The sequence below is a fragment of the Cervus elaphus genome, chromosome 20 (assembly GCF_910594005.1).
Source record: "Cervus elaphus chromosome 20, mCerEla1.1, whole genome shotgun sequence".
Taxonomy (NCBI): domain Eukaryota; kingdom Metazoa; phylum Chordata; class Mammalia; order Artiodactyla; family Cervidae; genus Cervus; species Cervus elaphus.
In genome coordinates, this window is record NC_057834.1 from 68,491,744 (window position 1) to 68,516,688 (window position 24,945).

General features: G+C 37.4%; 1 protein-coding gene across 2 annotated transcripts in view; it reads left to right on the plus strand.

Annotated features, from left to right (window-relative positions):
• Window positions 1-287: 287 nt before the first annotated feature.
• Window positions 288-24,945, plus strand: part of DPYD (dihydropyrimidine dehydrogenase) — an 880,709-nt gene continuing 856,051 nt past the window's right edge. The window contains exon 1 of one of the 2 annotated variants that reach the window (XM_043876118.1): window positions 288-446. In XM_043876118.1, the coding sequence (XP_043732053.1) occupies window positions 408-446 (39 nt within the window). In that variant the 5' untranslated portion in view covers window positions 288-407. The remainder of the gene's footprint in view (window positions 447-24,945) is intronic. The other variant, XM_043876119.1, reaches the window with a different exon arrangement.

The window sequence follows — 24,945 nt, forward strand, 5'->3', positions numbered from 1 at the left end:
GTTTCTACCTTTAATCCTGTGGTTCTCTCACATCTAGCCCCCACCTACCTAGCTCTGCCTCGAACAGTTTATAGAGCAAAGGCCAGTCCCGAACGCCGGTGCGCTCTCTCCCTCCCCTCCTGCCGCGAGTAGCAGGAAAACAAGCTGCTAGGTGGAGGGGCGGGAGCCGGGGCCGGGCTCCAGCCGGCCGGCTCTGCCCGCTGCGCGGGGCTAGAGGAGCCGCAGGGCCCCGCGCGCAGCCCCGCCCCGGGGGCGGCACCGCCCGGCGCCCGCCCCGCCTCCGCGCCTCCGGCCCTCCGCTTCCTATTTCTAGGGGCGCTCGGGCAAGCTGTCACTTTCGTCTCTGGTTGAAGCCTGAGGGCGCGGAAGGGTTCGTGGCAAGGACACTCCAGGCCCTGGGCATCGCCATGGCCCCTGTGCTAAGCAAGGACGTGGCGGATATCGAGGTACCGACTGCGCGCGGGCTGGCGAGGGGCGGGCGGGGAGCGCAGCTGGTGGGTGCCCGAAAGGGCGCTGCGGCCACCGCCGGGCGGGGAAAAGAGTGGGCGCCTCGGGAAACTTTGCTTCCGCGGGAAGTCTGCGGAGGAGGAGGAGCAGCGGAGGAGCCGGCGCCCGTGTGGGCTGGCGGGGAGAAGAGTGGGAGTCCGCGGCTGCAGGGCTGTCCTTCGCGTTGGGACCTGGCTGTTTACTTCGGAGTCGGGGTCCGAAGTTTCTGGGTGGCCGTTGAAGAACTAGAAGAGCTCGAGGGAGATGGACTTTTCATAAGGGCGCTCATCTCCCAGTCTATCCCGCACCTCCTGTTTTTTCCCTGTAAGCGTTTTGGGATACCTGTCTGCTACCCCCACCTCCAGTCGCTGAATTCTGCATATTTGCAAAGGTGGAGGATAGAAATAATGGAGATCTGCATGTAAGCTAATGCAGCCCTGCTAGCCTTAGTATTGCTTATGAAAGTAACATAGGGAAGAACGGGATAGGGTATTGAGAACATGAAAAATACAGTGCCTTCAGAAATACAAAATAAACTGTATATTCCTCTTCTCAACAGTTTTTTATTTTCTCTTGCACTCTGTTTCTGTAAAAATGTCCTCTTTCTTCCTGTGAATAAAGCCCACCCTGAAGTAACATGATCGTTTCCTTCAATTTCTCCCTAGGAGGATCTTTATGTATGCGACGAGAGAGATATAATTTCAAGCAGTGATTTTAGACATACTAATCTGGTGTTCACAGTTCTGAGCTAAAATAAACTGCTTTTTAGTTTTTTGTTGTGTTTTGTTTGGGGCTTTTTTAAAATTTAAGTCTTATTTAATCTTGATTTATTTCATGTACTAGATAGAAGGATTAGTTGGAGTCATGTACATGTGTTTTCTTAAGAAATGACATTTTCCTTTCCTCCGTCCTTTCAGTCAGTGGCTTAAGTAAAACTTTAAAACCACCTGTTTGCAAAAGAGCTGCTTTTGCCACTGTGTTGCCTCTAACATTGATTGTAGGAACTTTGTGTTCTGTTTGGGGGATGGTAGTAGTGTTTTCTCCAGACTCCATACTTGGTTTGAAAAATCCATCCTAGTAATTAGAGCCAAAGTATGACTGAGCACACACGCACATGCTATGTGTTCATGTCTACTTAATTTTACTTGTGGTTTCTCTTGTGGATAGTTTACTTTTTCATATTGATCTGTGTGATATATTTAACCCCAAAATTTATTCATGCACAAGGTAAAAGATGATTGATTTATGTTGTCCTTTCTGGTCCTTGTTACTTTGACTTAACCACCCCCCTCCCCCCCCTCCTTTTAAGCTAACTCAAATAGTAACCTTCTGACAACATTCATGTGGTACTGATGTACTGATTTCAGAGTTAAGAATGTCAGAGGGCTGGTGGCTTTTGGATTTTGAATTTCTTTATCGGTGGCTCTTTTGCATTTGTCCATGAAATCAGTTCTTAACCACATTACACTAAGGAAAAGATGCCACTGAAACATTAATGACCAGTTTAATTTCATGACTTGTTTCAACTAAGACTATTTAAGAAGTTCAGACCCTTACATTTACTCACCTCAATCTAACCTTAGTCAGCCTGATATTACTTGTACTATAGAATAGTGGTATTTAAGCTTCTTCAGCTTTTCTGTAATTCACACATGCAACACACTTTAATCAGTAACATCTTTCATCACACATAGTTATTTTCTTTTCCCTCAAAGTAATATCCACGATTCCCGAGCTAGAGTACCATGAAAGAGCATGAAATTCATCATTAAAATATAATGCAGTGCAGAAAAATACATTAAGTCTAGAGGAACACATTCAAGCGTAGATGTCTCAGGTGATCCTATTGACTCACCAAAGTTCATTTTTTTGAATGAATTATAAAGGCTCAGTTTTCTATCAGATTTGAATGCATACATTGGATTTGGTTTTTTTGAATGAATTCATTAAAACCATTGTCTAGAAATTTATCTGCTTGTGACCATTGCCTTAGTCTCAAATATGTGAAGCATGCCATCTTTAAAAAAATTATCAGTATAAAACAGAGTACATGTTCAATTGACAAATGTGAAAAGAACAGAAGGTGATAGTGACAACCCACTATAACAGTGGTTTAATTTTCCCCTTAAGCTACCTATAGAACCTCAAGTTGCAGTGAAGCAGCCAAGAAATATTTTATTTCTGGGGCAAAAAGTTATTGAGGTTTAGAGAGTTATTTTGTGTGCTCACTCCATATTTCTAACCTCAATCCAATATCGCATCAGGGTTTGAAGGGCTGAGAGCATAAAAGACAGTCAGAAGGTCACCAGATTCCAAAACTAAAATATCCCTGGGGAGAAAGATAGGCATAGCAAGGATGCCGTAGTAGATGACAGGTACTCGGCAATAGAACCTAGCTCACATACTCAAAAATTACTGTCAATGTATGAGAAATCAGACATTTTCCCAGATATGTTAATACGGTTCAGGACCACATTGTTCTGGGATCTGGAGCAAATTGCCTGTGGTTGAGGTCTAGTTCTACACCTTTTTAGACAGGTGACTTTGTTTAAATACCTAACTTCTCTGTGTCAAATTTGCATGATTTGTTAAGTAAGGAAAATAATCAGACAAGATAATAAATGTGTCACACCTTGACATCTTCTCAAGAAAATAACAAAATATGATAAAATTTTTGAACAACTAAGGAAAATCACTGCCTATGAAATAACTTATTTTAAAGTTCATTAATGGTAGCTATAGACTTTAAAAAGATATTTTACTTTGTGGGCTTACTTTTAGGATACAACTGAATTTTATCAAGAATGACTTTTGAATACAAATTCTTTGGGGAAGGTTTCAAAAAAGGTGACTGTCAGACATTGATCACTTTCCCTGACCTCAGCAATACCTTCACAATAATTCACTTAGTTTGAATCGACGGCTGGTCTAATGTCAGTATCTGTACTTTTAAAAGCAAGTAAGAATGATTTTGGAAGAGTTCACTTTTGTTCAGTGTCTTGTTCCTCTCCACTGACATGGATAATTGAGAATTTACTATAGAAGTATAGCTGAAGAAAAATGTGTGCAGGTACAGTGAACTTTTAATTAACTCTGGATATTAATAATTCTGGTAAGTATTTATAACTGAACTGAATTGCAATCTCACATTCTACTATATCCACAACCCCAAGTCAAGATTTATTCTTAGAATTATCAGTTAATGACTCTTTGGTAGTTATAAACTCATTTCAAATTTACTGTGAATAAAAAAAAAAGATTTCAGTCCAATATCCACAAAATCATAATACTTTTAAAGTTAAATAGAAATGGTTTTTGAACAACTGATCCTATAACTTCTATTCATTTGAGAAGACAGTCAAAAATTTTGTGTTTATTAATTAAGAAAATAGTATAATAAAGTGATGGCTTTGGGAAATGGGAGTATAATGGTGTAACAACTTGGAGAAATTACATTTTTAGGAGAATTTTGAAAAAAAGGCTAATTAGTTGGTAGAGGTGGTAAAAGATATTGCAAGAATACCCTTTATTATAACTGCTTTTGCCACTGGGGAGGGAGGAGGTAGATCCCAAGAAGAAAATAAGGACTCAGCTTTGCAGAAGGTATGCATTATTTATTTATATAAACCTAAATGTTTTTTTAAGTCCAGTTTTGTTTCCTTGCTTTTATTGATTGGGTGCCACAAGTCTCTGGGAATGCTCTTGACTTGCTAAGGCTTTTAAAGCATTAAAACTAAAATTTCATTTTTAATTTGTTTTGTGAGTTTGCATTGTTAAAAATATACTTGTTCTCCCTACTCTAAGCTGTCCTGTGGACAATACTTAATTTTAAAGTATTTCTCCTTTCTAAGGAATTGAGCTGGGCAGTAGAAACGTGCCTATTGATGTGATTTGGAAAGTTACTCCAAATTTGGAGTTATTTCAGTGGAAGCTTCTTGTAGCTTTAAGGTACTATACACATTCCTATAGTTAAGAATGGTCATATATATATATATACATATATATATATTTCATTATAGTTTTTCTTCTAAATTCTGCCTCCTACACATGAATTCAGATGACTCACTTTCAGTGGTTTAATTAAAAACTGTGAGATTAATGACTAATGATGAATCTATCACTAGGGAGATTTTTAGATTGGATCTGCTTAATCTTAATTATAGCAGATAGTGTTGACTGATTGCTTAATTGTAAAAGTGTGCTAAAACTCAATAGCCTCCTTTCTTACACTGTAGAAGGAATATCCAGTTTTGGAAAGCTCCACATTTGCAGTGAGGAATTAATAAGAATCCTATGCAGACCTCTAATCAAAATGCTGAGATAATTGGATGATCATTAAGCAATCATATCTTTCCTTAACTATTTTAATACAGTATTTTACCATACTCTGTATATGAACTGGCAAAACAAGAGCTTAAAAATAGGATAAACAGGCATGGTCACCTGTGGGAGAATCAAATAGCATAATGTTAAGTCACAATATTAGAAACACTAAAATTAAAGACAGACTGAAAAATATTTCACGTCATGAAATAACGTGACAACGAAGGCATAAGACATTTGATATAGTCTAGGCCTCAGTGTGGCTAAAAAGGTTGAAAATTATAACTGGTCAATTTGCCTTTCTGCTTCTTAGCTAAATGGACACAATGATAAATAGTCCTTAAAACTGTAAAGAAAATTCTGTGTCATTTATATCCTGCCTTAATTAAAAAATACTTAATAAGGCATTCTAAGATTGTAAATTTATCTATAATCAGGATTTTGATTTTCAAATGTGACATGCTTGCCTTCTGGACTTCATTTCCTCTTAATCCTCCATATTAAGACAGAAGGTGTTTTTTGGCCTCAAACATCAATAATGTGGGTGTCCATAGATATCCTGGAGCCAGTTATACTACTGATAACTCTTAATAGGATTATGTCTTTCCTGTGGTTTATAATTACTACTGCTTCCATTGCTTTTAATTAAAATGTTATACTAGTAGATATGAAACATCTGTATTTAATTCAGCATATAACTTTTCTTTCAGACTCTTCACCATAGTTATCTATATATTGATGTTAGGAACTCATTATATTTATATAAAATTTTTGATTTTGTACTTCACAAAATTAAGCTTCATTTCATGGTTAGTTTAAAAAACAAAATAGACACACTGTGTTAAAACAGGCCTGTGTTCACATCCTGGCACCATTATTATATATATTTTTTATTTATATGATTGTGCTCAAGTTGTTTCCTAAACTGTCATTTCTTTCTTTGTCAGTTGGATTTAATCTTAATTTATTTCATGTACTAGATAGAAGGATTAATTGGAGTCATGTACATGTAATGCCTCAGCACCTGTCACTTGAAATATATACCTCTTGAATGGTAGTAGTAATTTTAAATATTACGATTGAATGTATGTTATGCATATGTATTATATAAATGTCATTTGGCTAGAGTATTGTTCAACTCCAAGAATGAACTAGTGGTATCAAAGGCTGTTAAAATATGTGAGGAAAGAGAGAGTTAATGAAGTTAAAAGAATTATGAGAGAGGCTTATTATTGATGAAAAAATGTTGCAAACATGATTATTTTTGTCAGTATTAACAATGAGATGGGGGAGTTTTTGAAATTCAGGTCAAATTAAAAGGACTGTCTTCATTTTGCTTTTTATTTCTATTTAAAAATATTTTTAGTACCCGCTGAATAGCAAGCCCTATAGTGTAAGCTGTAAAAGATTTAGAGGAAGTATGTGGTGAAGGTTTTTTCTATATAGGATTGTCCACATCTAATACACTGTGGCAGAGAGTCAAATGTAGGAGTCCTCCTACTCCTAACCCTTGCTATTTCACTGCATTTGTACATGTGGATTGAATTGTTGGTGTTTTTCTGAATGTTTTTATGACTAGATCAGGTCAAACCATTGGTGAAATTTACTTCTTGGCATTCTCAATGGTATTCAGAAGGGATTATTGTTATCCTTCTGTGAAAAGAAACCCTTATGTGTCATTATTTTAAGAAAAAGTGCCCAGCTCCATATGTCTTGTGTTTAACTGGACTAAACTTACAGTTTCTTTAAGCCATCATATTAGCTTCAAAGAAAGTTTTTTCTGGGCTTCTAAGCATCCTTACACACACTATATTTGTATAGTACTTTATACTATATTATATATTTATATATTATATATTTAATATATATTATATGTTTAATACATATAATATACTGTATATTACAGTATTATATACTATGCTATATATATATATAATATTATATATTTTGTAACTGTTTTAAGTCCAAGGGAGGAGGGAATTGGAGATCAGCCTATTTTGCACCAGGAAAAGGTAAAGTGTGCCCTTTCTAAAGGATGACTCAGATAATAAACTTTTTGCATTAATTATAATAATTTAATTTCTTTGAGGATTTCAGCTTGGTTGTGTAATAGCATTCTCACTATCCTCTACCTCTATCATAATAATTAAAGAGACAATCTGTGTTCCTACCTCCCAGGTGCTTGGAAATTGATATTATGAGTGCTTATGAATGTCCCCTTGAGGCAATCCTGACGAGGCCACTTTGAAGAAAAATCTCTTCATCAATAATGAAGCCCTGAGGGCCACTTCTCAGGGGACCAACACAAAATTACATGTCAACTCCAGGCCTGATTTATACAGATGGTGCTCAAGGATGGAGCCTGACTGCACTTCTCCCTCCCCCAATATTTTATTACTTACCACTCTCTGCTGATCCTCCCCATGCCCCTTCCCACTTTCACTTCTCTCCCCAAACTTCAGCCTCCAGTTTTCACTTTGTTTTTACCTACTCAAGATTGACTCCTCTAGGTAGATCCACTTCTTTAGTCCTTGTGAAATCCTTTGAATGATGTTAAAAATTGACCATAGTAGCATATTAAAGCTTTAAAAATCTTAGTATATTTAATTAAAGCCAGGTGAAGATCTTCAGCAAAACAATAGAAGATAATGTGTATTTACTATATGTTAATGAAAATAAGCATCCTGGGATAGGGGCCAAGCTTGGGCATATTTTTGCTCCACAAGTCAGATCCTTTGCCTCTGACCTTGTGGAAGTCACTCAACCTCTGGGAAGAGTCTGCTGATTCCTCAACAAGTTTGTTATTGATCAGTCTTTCAATGATGGTTTGTAATAAAATATGGGAATGGTGAAATTGTTTGGAAACATGACCTGTTGGGTGATCATATTAAGGAAATGCAAGATGGTGGTGTCAGAGCTAGTGTATTTTACATGCTATACAGGATTAAGTGTACCATTTTTACCAGCTGTGTGGATTTGATGTACGTATTCATCTGATTTTTACTTTTCTCATGCTTGCCTGCTTCCTTTTCTTTTTAAATCAAATAAATAAGTCTAAATCTCCCCTGAGCATGCCGAAGAAGTCTGATTTTTCTATATATGGCTGGAGTTCTGTGAAGGTGATCTGGAATTCGTAAATTCATACTTTTGTATGTCTGTAGGATGATGCTGTCTTTAACTAGGAATTAAGAACAGAGATTCCAAAAAGGAATCAGTTTTTCCAGTGTGCTTTTTGATTGATAACTGTCAGTGGAAACTAGAGTACAAATAGTTGGGTCCCCAGGCCCACAGAAATACAAGTTACTTTTCTCTGACTCTGCACCACAGTGTCCTCAAAATTTGGGGGATCTTCTGCTAAATATTCTCTCACGACAGATTTTGGGGAATGCTGGTGTAAAAGTTTGATATCCTTAGTAATTCAAACAGAAAGTTATTCAGTTCCACTTCGCAGATGCCTGAGATTAAAACATGACAACTTTCACAGCAAAATACTCTTTTTGAGGAGTTAATTTTCATTAAAACATTTTTTCATTTCTCTAATTTAATTTTCAAATTATTTTTAGTGATCATTACAGAAGATTTCAAAGAAACAAAAAAGAAGACCCCAAACATACAGTCACACCATATAAAACAGTCATGCTAATAGTAATTTAGTACTATCCTATACATGAGGTTTTTTTTTCCCCCTAAATAGTTTAATCATATACAATATTTATTTATTTATTGAGGTGTAGTTGATTTACAATGTTAGTTTCAGGTGTACAATATTATGATTCAAAATTTTTATATATTATACTCCATTTCAAGTTATAAAATATTAACTATATTCCCTGTGCTATACAATATAACCTTGTAGCTTATTCATTTATACATAGTACTTTGTATATCTTAATCTGCTACCCATATCTTGCCCTTTTTTCCTTTCTTCTCCCCTCTGGTAACGACTAGTTTGTTCTCTGTATCTGTGATTATGTTTCTTTTAGTTATTTTCATTCATCTGTTTAATTTATTTTTTGATTCCACATATAAGTGTTAACATGTAGTGTTTGTCTTTGTCCGTCTGACTTATTTCACTAAGCATAATACCTTCCAGGTCCATCCATTTTGTTGCAAATGACAAAATTTCATTCTCTGTTTGGTCCATCCATTTTGTTGCAAATGACAAAATTTCATTCTCTGTTTGGTCCATCCATTTTGTTGCAAATGACAAAATTTCATTCTCTGTTTTGGCTGAGTAGTATTCCAGTGTGTACACACACACACACACACACACACACCCCATACACACACACACACACACACACCCCATACACACACACACACACACACACACCCCATCCACCAGCAAGCAGGCTGCCTTAAGATCCTTTGAACACACAGCCTCTGCTGCATACGGCCCTGTCCACCAGTGGACCTGGGACTAGATCCCATGCACCAGGGAGCAGGCATTAGAACTCGTATCCCTAGGGCCCTTCAACCAGAGACTCCAGAACCCAGGTCTTCTATCCCGGTGGGCAGGCAGTAATCCCAGAACCCGGTGAGTTCCAGTCCCACCTGCTAGTGAGTGGACACCAGTTCCAGTTCAGTTACAGCTTGGTGGCCTGCCATGGCAGGGTCCACCTTACTTATCACAGGCCGACACCGCTCTGAGGAACCTTGGGCAGCCGCCCCAGGTTCTGACTCACCAGTGAGTTAACACAAGCCTTTAGACACCCTGGGGCCATGCAGCCGGAGACCCTGGGAACTGGCTCTGCCCAACAGTGAGCTGGCACTAACCCTGGGATCCCATGGACCCTGGCCCCAGTGTCCCATGGAGCCTGCCCATGTCCAGCACCAGCCTCAGACTCCACCAACCCTGGCCCAACCCACCAGCAGGCCAGTATCAGTTCTGAGATATCATGGACTCCTCAGCCAGTTGCCCTGACTTCCAGCTTCATTCACCAGCACCAAGTTTGGGACACCCAGAAACTCACAGCCTGCCATGGCAAGAACAGGCGTTATCCACCAGCAGACAGACACTAGATCCAGGAATCTTAACCCTGCATCCACCTACTCCAGAACCAGCTCTGCCTACCAATTAGCCAGTACAAGTCCTGGGACCTCCTGGGGTTTTCCAGTCAGCTGCCCTGTGACCTGGTGCTGCTAACCAGTAGCTGGCAGCCTCTGCACAAGGCAAGACCTAGAAACCAATGGGACGAAGGAGCAGCCACATCTACCAGACCACCCACTGTAGTCAGCCTGCCGCAACAGATGTACCCATGCAGGCTTCATAGGTGCGTCACTGAAGCTTATAGCTCTAGTGATCAGAGGGGACTATACTGCTAGGATGCATAGGGCATGTCCCACAGAAGGCCACATTTCTCAGGTCAGGAAATGCAACCAAGCAACCAGATACAGAGAAATAAAAACAGCAATTTAGACACAATGAGACGACAGAGGAACATGTTCCAACGGGTTAAGGTAAACCCCCAGAAAGAAAACTAAGTAGAGATAGGTGATCTACCAGATGAAGTGTTTAAAGTAATGATTGTGAAGATGATCAAAGAACGTGGGTGAAGAATGGATGAACAAAGTGAGAAGTTAAAGATTTATAACAAACAAAATATAAAGAGAAACCATTTAGAGATGCAGAATACAGTAGTTGAAATGAAAAATACACTAGAAGGAATCAACAGTAAATGAAATGATACAGAGGAATGGATCAGTGAGCTAGAAGACAGAGTAGTGGAAATCACTAATGCTGAACAGAAAAAAGAATGAAAAAAATGAGGACAGTTTAAGAGATCTCTAGGAAAACATACTAAAAACTATCTCATAAAAACATAGTAACATTTGCATTATAATTGCCCCAGAAGAAGAGAGAAAAGTAAGAGAACAAGTTTGAGGGTATCATAGGTGAAAACTTTGCTAGTCTGGGAAAGTACACAGACATCCAGGTCCAGGAGTCACAGAGAGGCCCAAACAGGATCAACCCAAAAAAGATAATACTAAGGTGTATTGTAATTGAATTGGCAAAAATTAAAGAGAGAGAGAATATTAAAAGCAGCAAGGGAAGAGTGATGAGTTATGTAGAATGGAGCTCCCATAAGGCTGTCAACTAACTTTTCTGTAGAAACTCTGTAGGCATGGTGTACTTAAAGTGATGAAAGGGAAAACCTACAACCAAGAATACTCAATCCAGCAAGGCTTTCATTCAGATTTGATGGAGAAATCAAAAATTTTTATAGACAAGCAAAAGGAAAAAGAGTTCAGCACCACCAAACTAGCTTTACAAGAAACATTAAAGAGGCTTTTCTAAGCAAGTAAGAAAAGGCCAGAACTAGAAACATATATAAGTTACAAAAGGAAAAGCTCATTGGTAAAAGCAGATACACACTAAAGGTAGTAAATCCACCTCATACAAAGTTAGTAAGAAGGTTAAGAGATGGACGTAGTAAAATCATCTATATCTGCAATAGGAAGTTAAGGGCTACACAAAAAGATGTAAAATACGTCAAAAACAGTAGTAGTGAGGGAATGGGGAATAAAATTGCAGGATTGTTAAAATGTGTTTGAAACTAAGCGAGCAACTTAAGAATCACATACATGTATGTATAGACCTCATTCTCAATATTAACTTCAAACCCAAAATCTATAATATATATCACACAAAAAAGAGAAGGAATGCAATCTTATATTGGCCTTTTTATTCTGTCAGAAGCATTTCTCTACATTCTTACTAACTTTTTAAATAGTTTTAAATAGCAGCATGATTCTCTGGGAGTGGAGATAACAAAATTTATTGAAGATAAACTTCATTATCTTTTCATTCATGCTTTTGAACTGTGGTGTTGGAGAAGATTCTTGAGAGTCCCTTGTACTGCAAGGAGATCCAACCAGTCAATCCTAAAGGAAATCAGTCCTGAATATTCATTGGAAGGACTGATGCTGAAGCGGAAGCTGCAATATTTGGCCACCTGATGCGAAGAACTGATTCATTTGAAAAGACCCTGATGCTGGCAAAGATTGGAGGCAGGCGGAGAAGGGGACGACAGAGGGTGGGATGGTTGGGTGGCATCACCGACTCAATGGACATTATTTGAGTAAACTTAGGGAGTTGGTGATAGACAGGGAAGCCTGGCATGCTGCAATCCATGGGGCTGCAAAGAGTAGGACAGGACTGAGTGACTGAACTGAAACTTTATTATCAGACACTTATTTTGTTTTTAGCATAGTTATTAAAAACAATGCTTCAACAAATTTTTTTCCTAAAATATTGTAAATATTCTTGAGAGGGTGGTTTTAATGGTTTGTAGTGCATTTCAGTTCCACCTTTCTAACTTACAATGATTCAACTGAATTAAGCAACTTTAAAAGGTATATTTAAAATGGGAAAGGGGCTCACTATTGAGTGCAAAGACAGAAAGGACAAAATGGAATTGGAACCAATTACTCATTTGCCTCATCCTCACACCACCAATACAAGGCTATGCAATGACATCAGACATCTGGAGTTCATTTCATTTGATGTGAATATGGTTTGATTTGGACTTGGTCCTGACTGATGCTTATTTTTAGTTTGTGGCTTTATTGCCCATTGATGGTTCCTTGTTTTTTCTGCCCTGGGATAACAAGATAAGTAAGGGGGGTGGTGTGTCTCAAACTGTTATTTTGAATGGATAAATCTCAGATTGTCATCTCAAATGATTAAATATAATACCAACTGCAGATGTCCCAGCATGTGACTAAGGATAGAAACTTTTATATGGAAGTCCTACCACCAAAATCACTCCAGCAGTCCAGATTCTCAAAGGATTCTTTCCCCTTAAGTCTTTACATCAAAAGAATGAGTAATATGTTTGTGTGTGCATGTGTGTATATACACAAACACATGCATGTTTGCAATTTTTTCCTTTTTCTCATAGTACTTAAGAAGATGAAAGGGGCAATTAGTGGTAACTACTTTTGCCTGAACACAGTTGTGTCACAATAACAAATTTAATAAAGCAAAACATTTTTCTTTTGTCCTAGGTGTGTTAACCAAAATAACTTTTTAAAAAACATTTTTTTAAAAATTTTTAAATTTTTAATCTTTTGACTATGCCTCCCAGCATGTGGAATCTTATTTTCCCAACCAGAAATCGAACCCACACCCCCTGCATTGGAAGGCTGGAGTCTTAACCACTGTACCACCAGGGAAGTTCCAAAATAACTTTTGATTCATGCTTCGTTTTAAAGCAAAAATTTACTTGCAACCTGAACTCTGAAGATTGGTATTCTTAAACCTCTATGTTTTTTGAAAGAGATAAAACATTCATAGAAGAAAATTCTTAGATTGTTCATGAAAATTACTGCCCATCACCCCTTCATCCCCAAGCTAGATAATAGTAAGCAAGTTTAAGATCACGTTAAGATCATATTATCATGAAAGGATGCTAAGTGCAGGTAAAATTATTTTAAGGATTCGAAATACTTGAAAACTGTAGTACAGGTTTATATGGCTACTATCGGTGTTTAAATGTGTTTGAAATAATATCCTTTTAAGGTTAGTAATGATTTTTAATTTTTATTAAATTTTTAAGTTAAAAAAAATGATGAAAACATCAAATGGTTCGATTCCTGGGTCGGGAAGATGCCCTGCAGGAAGGCATGGCAACCCACTCCAGTATTCTTGCCTGGAGAATCCCATGGACAGAGGAGCCTGGTGGGCCATAGTCCATGGGGTTGTAGAGTCAGACGTGACTAAAGTGACTGAGCACACCTCTCTGAAAAATGGGGGCAGTAATAGTAACATACCGTAAGATTGTTGTATGGTTGAAGGAAACACTACGTATTTAATAGTTTAAAACACATAGTAGCTGTGCCGTTGTCAGCTATCAAAATATTAATGGCTCCCAATTTTTGTTTTTATTCTAAGGGATTTTATATCCCTTTGAAAATATGGAATGGAGGGGAGGGAAAGAAAACTCGATGTTAAAGTTTCACTGAGTTTGGGCAGAGGGCGGTGTGATAATCAAGGGGTTGGTACGCTGACAGGAACGTAGAGTTATAAGGAATAGAATACACAGGAAAGATGAAGATACGTGAGAAAAGATTGCCTTATGACTGCGGAGGCTGAGATGGAGTGAAGCATCTACATGCCAAGTCATGCAGAGGGTTGCCTGCGAACACCAGAGCCTCCACGAGGCACAGGTTTCAGAGGAAATACGGCAGTTGACACTTTAATGTCAGACTCATAGGCCTCAGAACTGTGAGCCCGTTGTTTTACGCCACCCAGTTTGTGGTATATTTTTTTTAATGACAACCCTAGCAAATGAATATTGGAGAAGGAAATGGCAACCCACTCCAGTGTTCTTGCCTGGAGAGTCCCAGGGACGGGGGAGCCTGGGGTGCGTCTATGGGGTCGCACAGAGTCGGACACGACTGAAGCGACTTAGCGGCAGCAGTAGCAGCAGCAAATGAATACAGATCTTAATATGAATTGCAGAAATGCAGAGATATTTGTGGAAGGAAGGAAGAGAAGGAGGGGGGAAAGTTTGGAAAAAGAGATAGCAAGGCTAGGGATAAGCTAAAGTATGTAAGAGGGGAGATCTTTATAAATTCACATTCATAGCTTAAGGAAGTAATTAAGGTCAAATATCATAATATATTTTAAAGAGCCCTAAATATGCTATTAAAGTCCTGGTTCTGCCACTGTATGACTTTGTCAAATTAAGCTAATTTCTGTTCGTAAAATGGAGATCATGATCCTTTTCCTGTCTACCTCACACTATAATTGATTGGAACAAATGAATTAAGAACAAATGCATCTGTAAGCTGGATTATCATGAAGTCATTTGACTTACAGACATGTACAGTACTTGTATGAGGGAAAAGTATGTTATTATCAAATATGATAAAGAACCAAGTAGATAAATTCTAAAATCTACACGGAAAATTAAACATATTTTTTTCAAAGCTAAAGTTATCAACAAAATATACATCTCATTCAGTTTTATAAGTAATTGTTAAGTATCTGCTATATCCTAAGCACTGCATTAAGTATTAATAAGATGTGGGGGCTGGCTAAAAAGATTAATGTGACTTTCCTAAATGAGCTTATGACATCAGAATGCAATTTGAAGCAAGTTCACAAATAAGTATAAATCAAGATAGAAGGTGAAAAGTGCTTGGGTATGATGGTTCAGAATTATGATGTTAGAATTAAAGTATGCATATTATAAATCCACTTTCATGCAGCTTGATGATTTAGTTTCACACTGCTATTTTCATTTTATTGAACGAATGATAATAGATTCATGTAGGCTTTGATATAATCTTTTCCCACATTCGCTACAATCTCTTATAATTCAAGGGCCAAAAAATGAGTTAGGTGTCTGTTTCTAGGGATAGGTAGAGGAGGACTCTCCTGGCTGAGTTAGGTCAAGTGTAAGACAGGTGTTAGTGAAGGAGCTGGTAGAGTTAGTGCTAAGAAGGTTAAGTGTGGGTCTGTGTACTCACAGCACTATTTTCCCCCCACCTTACTTAAAAACATGTTTCCAACCTTTCAAAGATACATTAGTTTCAGAAGTGATGAAGCCAAGGGCATAGAGAGGTTAAATGGTATGATTATAGGTAGTGGTTGAACTGGAAACTAAAATCTATAAATATGAACCAGTTTTACATTGCTCTTTATTTAGACATTAAAAAACATGACATGAAAATGAGGAATCAAAGTAGTATAGGAGGGAGAAGTCCTTCAGATGTTACCTCATTTTTTCCCACTGTATGCATTCACAAAATTTCTCAATAAGATGTTTTATATTCACTTCTTCAAGGAGTCCTTCACATGTGTAAATGAAGCAAAGTATGAATGGCTTCTAATCCACAGACCAGATGGTTGCAGTGGAGGGAGCTGATGAGGCTTCATCAATCACTTCTCAACATGGTGTCAACTGACCAGTTTTGCCCTTTGCCAGGCTTCTTTGACCTCTGACAGGACACAGTCTTTATCTGTTGGGGAAATTAAGAAAAATCAGCAAAATAGACAAGAAAACTGGAATTGGTTTTGGGATTCTAAATATATATGATATATATGTTTTTTCTCTCTTTGGTTTCTATATATTTAGACATGTTATAAAACTGATTCACTGGACCCCTTGACTGAAGGACATTATTCTTTTGCAGTTCTACTTTATAATGGTAATGATGCCACTGTGAAGACAATCACTTCATATTTGAGAATTAGAAAAAAAATGCATTATAAGGGTGTGATCTATGATTAATTTATATTAGCCTACCCATTGCCTCTTTTGTGTCTTTAGTACTAATACAATTTTGATTTAATTATGCTACAATGGCAAATGCTTAGAGGTCCATATTGTGTAATTATAATTTGCTCTACAATGTTCAAAACAAGGCAATTTGTCTAGTTCTCAGTTAATCTGAAAATGAAATAAGTCAGGAATCTATGTAATTATTTCATTTCTCAATTTTAAAATAATACGCCTCCATAAGACCCTTTGGTTTAAAAATATAACCTTTGGGTTTGATAACCTTTATTCTTTGAGTCAACTTTTCTGGGGATATTAAATTACATTGACTAGTTATGCAAATTCTCATGCTATTACTCAAGCTCACCAGTGCCTTTTAATACCCATGGGAACTACTTTTGATTAGAATGGACCTTTGAGTTCTCTCCATTATTATTAAGGTATTGTTGCTGAAATGTTATGATTACCTTGCTGCCCAGTGAATCCTATGGAATAAGCTCTGAATTATTCCATTGTTTTAATAAGGGCATCTTTAAATATAATTTTTTTATTAGTGTAACAAATGCACAATATAAAGATAAAAAATAAAGAAAAGCTTTTAATGAAGTCAGTGGTTCTCTTCACTATTCCTCCCAGTGATGTGTTGGCAAACGATTGACTGGGAGCTGGGAGAGGGGGGTGGGAGCAGGGAAGCCATGATTTGCAGTGTTTGCTGATTATGAGGTCATAGGCACATTCTCTGTGGCAGACTTTAAACCCTAAAAACATGAAGTTGGGAAAAAAATGTTTACTGTAGGCTCTCCAGTACCCACTGGAGCTGAGTCCAGCACAGCACTGACTTCTCTGCTGTCCTCTCCATCTTCTCTCCATTCTTTTTCTAGAGGCAGCACTCTGAGCTGTTTCTGTTTTTAATTTACCCACTAATATGAGTCCAGTTTCTATTCATCTGTCGCATTTTGGGACACTTTTCACTTTTTCTTTGGCTATTTGCCTAGCAGTTTTAGAAAAGTACATTTTTTAAAAAGGCCCCCTAATGGTTAAATTAAGATTTTAAAACATTAAATATTTGAGTCTCTGGGTTCCTCTGGTAGAGTTGAAACTACCAAATAATGGGCTAGAAGGTAGAAAACAATGAATTGTAAGATAGTTTCAAGGGAAGTTTTCTAAGGAATAATTTTTAAAAGCTATTATTGGTCCTAAACATATTACCAGGTTAATAATAGAATTAATTTAATAACCACAGGAAATTTCTACAGCCTTGCTCATGTTAAGTATTGTTTTGTCTATTTCAAGATTCTGGTTATGGCAGAAGCTCTACTATAGGGCTGATTCATGAATTGTGAGAAACACCATACATATATATTTAAAAGTTATCAAATAACTTACTGCTGCTGCTGCTGCTAAGTCACTTCAGTCGTGTCTGACTCTGTGTGACCCCATAGACGGCAGCCCACCAGGCTCCTCTGTCCCCGGGCTTCTCCAGGCAAGAATAGTGGAGTGGGCTGCCATTTCCTTCTCTGAATAATTTACTAGGAGGGTTCAATTTCATTTTAATGAAAACTTTTCTTACTTTCCTGATAAAAATTGTTATGTTCAGTGTAAAAAAGAAAAGTCAAGGAATCTAAGATCTCATCATCTGTGATAATGTTAAATAACTTGTTTCTAGTCTTTCAAGTTTTTATTTCACTTCATAGTAAATACTACAAGAGATGTATTAATCATCTAGCCTTGGTTCCTTAAATCTTAACAAGTGTGTAAATACCTTGACTTGCTCACATTCAATTCTGTCATTTAATTATGTAACAACCTTGTTAATTTCCATCACAGTCTTCCATTAAGTCAAATTCTTCTCTATGCCACTATAATAACCTTAATTACAAGTTAATATCCATCATTTTTGAGGAAAATGTTTATACCTTTGTATGAGTTTAAATTCCAGGAAGGCTTGTAGAATGTATGTGGACCTATGCAGTGATGGGAAGTGCCTTTTGTCAAATACCTGGAAGTTATTACAAGTATTTAGATTGAAATAGAGAACAATAACTGATTGTTTCCTAGTGGTATGCCCCATTTTAGGAAAGTCTTAAAAGTTAAATGGTTCTGTTTAGTATGCTCTTTTTACAAAATATTCTACGAATAAAATAATAAATCTCACTAGAAACTGAATGCTACTAATTCGATAAAATTATTACTCATTACACAGCAATCTTAACTCTGCTTAAAATTTATTTTCAGTATGAATCTGTAACATGACAGCTGAAGTGTAAGAAGCTTTGTATTGAAAGTGACGGTGATAATTTACTCATCTTGAGATGAAGAGTTATTATTTCAGTGGCAGTGGAAAACTTTTAATGCTTAAAGAATTGTTTTAATATAGGGATTGTGTAATCTTTCCTGTGGGAACAAAAGGAATCTAGTTTTATTCAAAAATTATGAAACCCTGAACTTCTGACCTAGTATGCCTCTGTCTGGTCTTATTATTTATACACTTGGTTGATTATTGCTCCATTTCTACCTTTTTATATGGCTTCCAGTCAGACAGAAGTGACTCAGTCAGAGGCAACATAAAATAGTGCATAACTCAAAATATTTGGTAGCTTCTTTGTAATAATATTCTTATATGAATATGGTAATGTAATGGAATCAGGAGACTTGGTCCTAATCTTGACCACCTTTAATTTGGGGTGTCCTTTCACCTTCCTAGGTTCATCTGTAAATGGAGGAGCCTTTCAGCTCTAACATTCTAAGGAGGTGCAGTTCAATTCATTGTAAACCTCCTTTATATTGTATCTACACAAGGTCTTGAAGACACTGAGATGACTCACAGCCAGTCATTATATTCATTATGGGCAGACAGGCACATAAGTAGACATTTTTTACAGTGTGGATTTCAATTGGAACGCATCATCTAATAATACATGTAAAAATTTTTTTTATAAACTGAAAGTGTTAAGCATATAATTTCTATTATAATGGGAGTAGTGTTATTTGGCATTTCTAAGTTGTAAACTATATTTTTGGTACCAGAGCATCTGTGATTTCTTCACAATTAAGGAAGCAGCTTTTCAGATAAGATGTCTGGACTTAATTCAAATTTAACAATTGAAAGGCACTGGTAACATGCTGTATTTCACTGTCAATTTTTTTTTTTAGCCTCTATGTCATTTGTAAGATGACACCAAAACTCAAGTGATGTGCCAAAATGAATTGAACACTTTTTCCTAAGCCAGTTCTGTATCATAACTTTTACTTTCTGTGGTTATCCTTGCCCTTATAATCACAAATTGTTGACAAGGGAGATAGACATATTTTTCCATTCTCGTCACAGTGTTTATTCATTGTCTTCAGCTCCTTCCAGAGCTTCCTTAACAACATTTCTTAGATTTGCCTTTTTGTCATCATTTAACCCCCAAACAGGTAACCAGGTAGTTTGGTAGATGCTGTGGCTAACAGATAGATGATAGGTTTTCTATAAGTCTGACTTATTTCATGTCTTGTTTACATTGTTATATGTCCTACTGCAAAATTCATTTTATTATTTATGATGAATATGCAGCAATCTTTGAGTTGTATACATTAAAAAGAAATATGAAACTAATTTTATTGGTGTCCATGGAGGAAGTACAGACTAGTGATTAACAGTATAGAGTCTGAAGACAAAACACATGTAGAATCCGTCACTTTCTGGGCAAGTTATTCAACCTGTTCACAGGTTTGTTTCCTCACCTTTGAACTGACAATAATATTAGTAAGGGCATCATAGGATTGTTGTGATGATCAACTTTAAAAACCCTTAGAAAAGTGCCTCACAAACTGGAAGCTCCCATTTAGAATCAGCTGTTACAGTCACCCAGTGCAAGAACACTGGGAAAATGAATTTAAGTATTTCTTCAAATAAGAAACATTATTAAATTTTGAAAAAAATGAGTTAAACTGTCTTCTTGTTTGAAATATATATTAGGCTGAGAATAAATCTTGAAGTTAAATCAGAAAATGTTGATAGAGATAGTAGTGTATCTTGGGAGCACTGAAGTGTGTAATCTACTACAGCCTGGTAAGTTGGGTTTAACACATCTTGGTTGGGAGTGTATATTGAAGGCAGAGAGTGTACAAAGGATGATTATGGAAGGTTTCCAGAAAATAGTTTCTAAAGGAACATTGGGTAAATTTTTATTCACAACATCGTGCCATGCTGTAAAAAATTTATGTCAGTTAAAATGGAGAAACCTATTAACAATCAGTCAAGGGAGATTAAAATGAATCTTTTTTTTTTTTTTTTTTTTTCTGTGCTGGTGCAACAAAATTTCCATTGATCACTTCTTGAAGTGAGTAATTTTTGGTTTAGGATTTTTGACACTGTGATGGATGTCAAGAAAAATAATGACTTATGCTGATGTGATTTCCCATTTTTCTTTTAGGTACATAAGCCAAATGCTTTCATTTTCATGTTTATAAATATTCTGACTCTGGATATTTTGCTTGTTGATGGGACTATCAGTGCTTCCCATACCTGGTTGGCCAACAGAATCACTGTGGGCACTGTAAGAACCAGTTTATGAGGCATATTATAGAAAAAAAATGAATAAAGTGGCTTAAACAAGACAGTGTTTTATTTCTTCCTTGTGTGAAGAAGCCCAGAGATACATTGTACAGGGCATACAGTGCCTTTTTCTTGTAAACAGGTTTCTGTCTTTATACTCTGATATCTTCAAGTCCACCTCATTGTTCAGTTTGGAAGTTCAAGTTTCAAAAGGAGGGAGAAAGGGAAAAATAAAGGTGCACCCATCCTTTTATTGAGACTTCTTAAAAGAGTCACATTTCTAAATACATCTTACTGACTGACAATTAGTTGAATATGTAAGTGGAGAAATCACTTTATTGCCATTTTGAGAATTTTTCTTTGTTTTTTTTCTTTTTTTTGGTCAAGATAATTTAGGAAGTTAAGTTGTGTGGAAGAGAAAGTGAAGTGAAAGTGAAAGTCACTCAGTTGTGTCTGACACTTTGTGACCCCATGGTAGTCCATGGAATTCTCCAGACCAAAATACTGGAGTGGGTAGCCTTTCCCTTCTCCAGGGAATCTTCTCAACCCAGGGATTGAACCCAGGTATCCAACCCAGGTCTCCTCTTTACCAGCTGAGCCACAAGGGAAGCCCAGGAATACTGGAGTGGGTAGCCTATCCCTTTTCCAGCAGATCTTCCTGACTCAGGAATTGAACCAGGGTCTCCTGCATTGCAAACGGATTCTTTACCAACTCAGCTATCAGGGAGAGAGTGGTCACTAAAATATAGTGTCTTGTCTGTATTTCCACTTCTGCTCAAGGTGGAGTATTAATAAAAGGGTGTGAGTTTCCCGTTTGTGTCGGGGGTCCCCACGACCACTCTCTGGTTCATTAATTCACTAGTATTCATAGAACTCCAAAGTTATTATATTCACGATTACAGTTTATTATTTGAAAGATATATTAAGATCAACAAAGAGAAAAGGAACACAAGTCAAATTCAGAGGAAGCCAGGCAGAAGCTTTGAGGCGTCCTCTTGGTGGAGCCATGTGAGACATGCTTAATCCCCCCATCACAGAGTGTAGTAACCTGTGTGTAGTGTTGCTCGCCAGGGAGGCTGACCCAAGCCTTAGTGTCCAGAGTTTTTATTGGGCATTAGTCATGGGGGCATGTGGTGCTGCATGGCTGACTTCCCTTATTCACACTCCAGACCACCAGAGAAAAAGCAGATGTTCATTATTAATCACATGGTGAGCTTAAATTACCTAGTCAGTTACTGTAGCATGGCCCAAGGCCTCAGGCATACAGAAATGCTCTGGTCAGAGCATTCTCAGCTTGGATCCCAGGAGTGGGTCAAGGGCCACTTCTGAAAATAGTCCTTTTCTGGGACTGTGCGGGATTTGAGCAACGTAGGCCTACTGAATGAACATATTCCTGCACATATTCCCACCAGACAGTAAAAATAAATGAAGCATATGAAACAATGTTTTTAAAGAAACTAGCTATCAGGCAACAAAAGATGCGATCCCTAAGAAACAGAAAACAAAGGAGGAGAGCCCCCCAAATTTCCCCAGCTTACTCTCTTGGAAGAGTTTATAAGCTTTAGCTTAGGAAACTGGAGCCCACCCAAAGCCTGGTGGACTCTGGGGATCCCAAGGCACTGGACTTTCTAGAACAGAGTAACAGAGGAGAGAGCTTCTCAGAAGGAAAACCAGAGCCCTGTAGGGGCCTCCCCCTGAATCTTCCACAGAGGACTGATCGGCACATGAATGTGAGAAAAATTACCCAAAGCTGGGTGAAGAACAATCAGAACTAGAAGGAGCAGTATCTGACATTTACTCTGGTCTGGGAAGAGTGCCTGTTCCCAACCAGCAGGACTGGGACCCTTCATGTCATAGAGCATTAGGTACTTGCCTCAGTAGTGAGAAATAATTAACCCTGGACTAAATACTGCTCTTATACCACCTCACAAATCTTAGAAGCAAGACTCGAGGATCAAACTGTTTCCACATAACTCAACCATGTCTTAGAACAAAACTCAAGAATATGTATCGGAGAAGGCACTGGCAACCCACTCCAGTACTCTTGCCTGGAAAATCCCATGGACAGAGGAGCCTGGTGGGCTGCAGTCCATGGGGTCGCTAAGAGTCGGACATGACTGAACGACTTCCCTTTCACTTTCCACTTTCATGCACTGGAGAAGCAAATGGCAACCCACTGCAGTGTTCTTGCCTGGAGAATCCCAGGGACGGGGGAGCCTGGTGGGCTGCCGTCTGTGGGGTCACACAGAGCCGGACACGACTGATGCGACTTAGCAGCAGAAGCAGCATGAATATATATATAGGAATACAGGAATATCCCAACAATGTGTGTCTACAATGCTTGGCATCCAATTGAACATGACCAGGCATTCTTAAAAGTAAGTAGGAAAATGCAACTCATCATGAAGGTAAAAATGAATGAATTGAAACAAACTCAGAACTGACACAGATGTTAGAATTAGCAGAGGACATTAAAATGATGATAACATATTGTATGTGTTCAACAAGTTAAGTAGAAGCACAGAAGGTAAGATAGAAATGTAAATTGAACTATAGAAATTGTGCCTACTATATCTAAGATGGAAGATACACTGGATAGGATAAAACACTGATTAGATAGTGCAGAAGAAAAGATAGTGCAATTGAGGACATAGTAATGGTAAATATCCCAAAATGAAGCACAGAGAGAGAAAAAAAAAAGAGCTACAAGTTGTGGGACAGCTTCAAGTGACCTAATATGCATGTACATGGAATCCCCTAAAGAGAGGAGTGGAGGTGGGATGAGAAATCAGAAGAAAAAAAAAATGCGAAAATAAATTCATAGGTCCAAAAAGCCCAGTGAAGCCAAGCAGAAGAAATACAAAGAAAACCACAGTAAGACACATAATAAAACTGATCAAAACCAATTATAAGGAGAAAATCTTCAAAGCAGCCAGAAAAAAAAAAAAAAGCAAATTATGTACAGAAGAACCAAGATAAGGTAAACAGATTTCTTCTTGGAAATGATGCAGATGAAAAGACAAGGACAACATATGTAAAGCACTGGGGGGACAGCACACACTCTCAAGCTAGCATTCTATACCCAGGGAGATCGGCATTCAAAAACTCAGGTGAAACGGACAGGTCAGTATCTGAAGAGAAGCCGTCTGCACCTGCATGTATGCACAATGGGTGAGAGACAGAAACAGCCCAAATGTCCATCAAGAATGAATATGAATGAATACCAAGAATGCAGCGCACACACACAGACACAACGGAATATTCAGCCATTAAAAAAGAAGGAAATTGTCTCATTTTCAATGTCATGGATGAACTTAGAGGACATTATGCAGAGTGAAATAAACTGGGCATAAAAAGACAAGCTAGAGGCTGGAAGGTGAGAGAAATGGAGAGATGATAGTCAAAGGGTACAAAGTATCTGTTATATAGAATGGAACTGTTCTGGAGATCTGATATGTACAGCATGGGGACCATAGTTAATATTATAATTTTGTATTTCTTGACATTTTCTGAGAGGAGACTGAAAATACTCCTCCCCCCACCCCCACCCCCACCATGCACACACAAACGAGGTTACGGTAAGGTGACAGGTATTTTAATTGTGGTGACATTTCATGATGTATATGTGGATCAGAATCACACTGTACACCTTAAATAAAGTCCTATATATATATATAATATTTGTCAGTTATGCTGCTGGAAAAAAGAAAAACTGGAAAAAAAGAACAGACAATCTGTACTCAGAAAGTAGATTAATCATTGCTTGACGCTGGGAATTTGGGGGAAATGTGAAGTGACTGCTAATGGGTATGGATTTTTTGGGGAGGAGGAAATTGATGCAGTATTCTAAAATTGATTATGATGATGATTGTACAACTCTGTGAATATACTAAAAGGCATCAAATTGTATACTTTATTATTATTATTATTTATTTTATTTTATTTTATTTTTTTTTTAAATTTTTTTTAAAATTGTATACTTTAAATGGGTAAATTGTGTGGTAAGTGAATTATATATCAACAAAACTATTATAAAGATTACTTGAAAAATTTTAAAAAGGGACAAAGTATGAAAAACGAAAATGTGTGACAACAGTAGCGCAAAGAGAAGTAATGGGTAAATTCTTCATTATCAGAGACTTGAAAGAGTGTTTCTAATAGTGATAGGAACAGAAACTTATTTGCAATGAAAACCCAGGGGGTGGCTGAATATATCTGTTCAACTGAATATATATATGCATTCCTCTGTGAAGTGTTTTTGCCTGTTTTGCATTTTATCTTTCGGCATTTTCTTTTTTTTTTTTTTTTAATTCATGTGAGCTTTATATATGTAACCCTTTGTCATATTTCTTTGATAAATTTGAT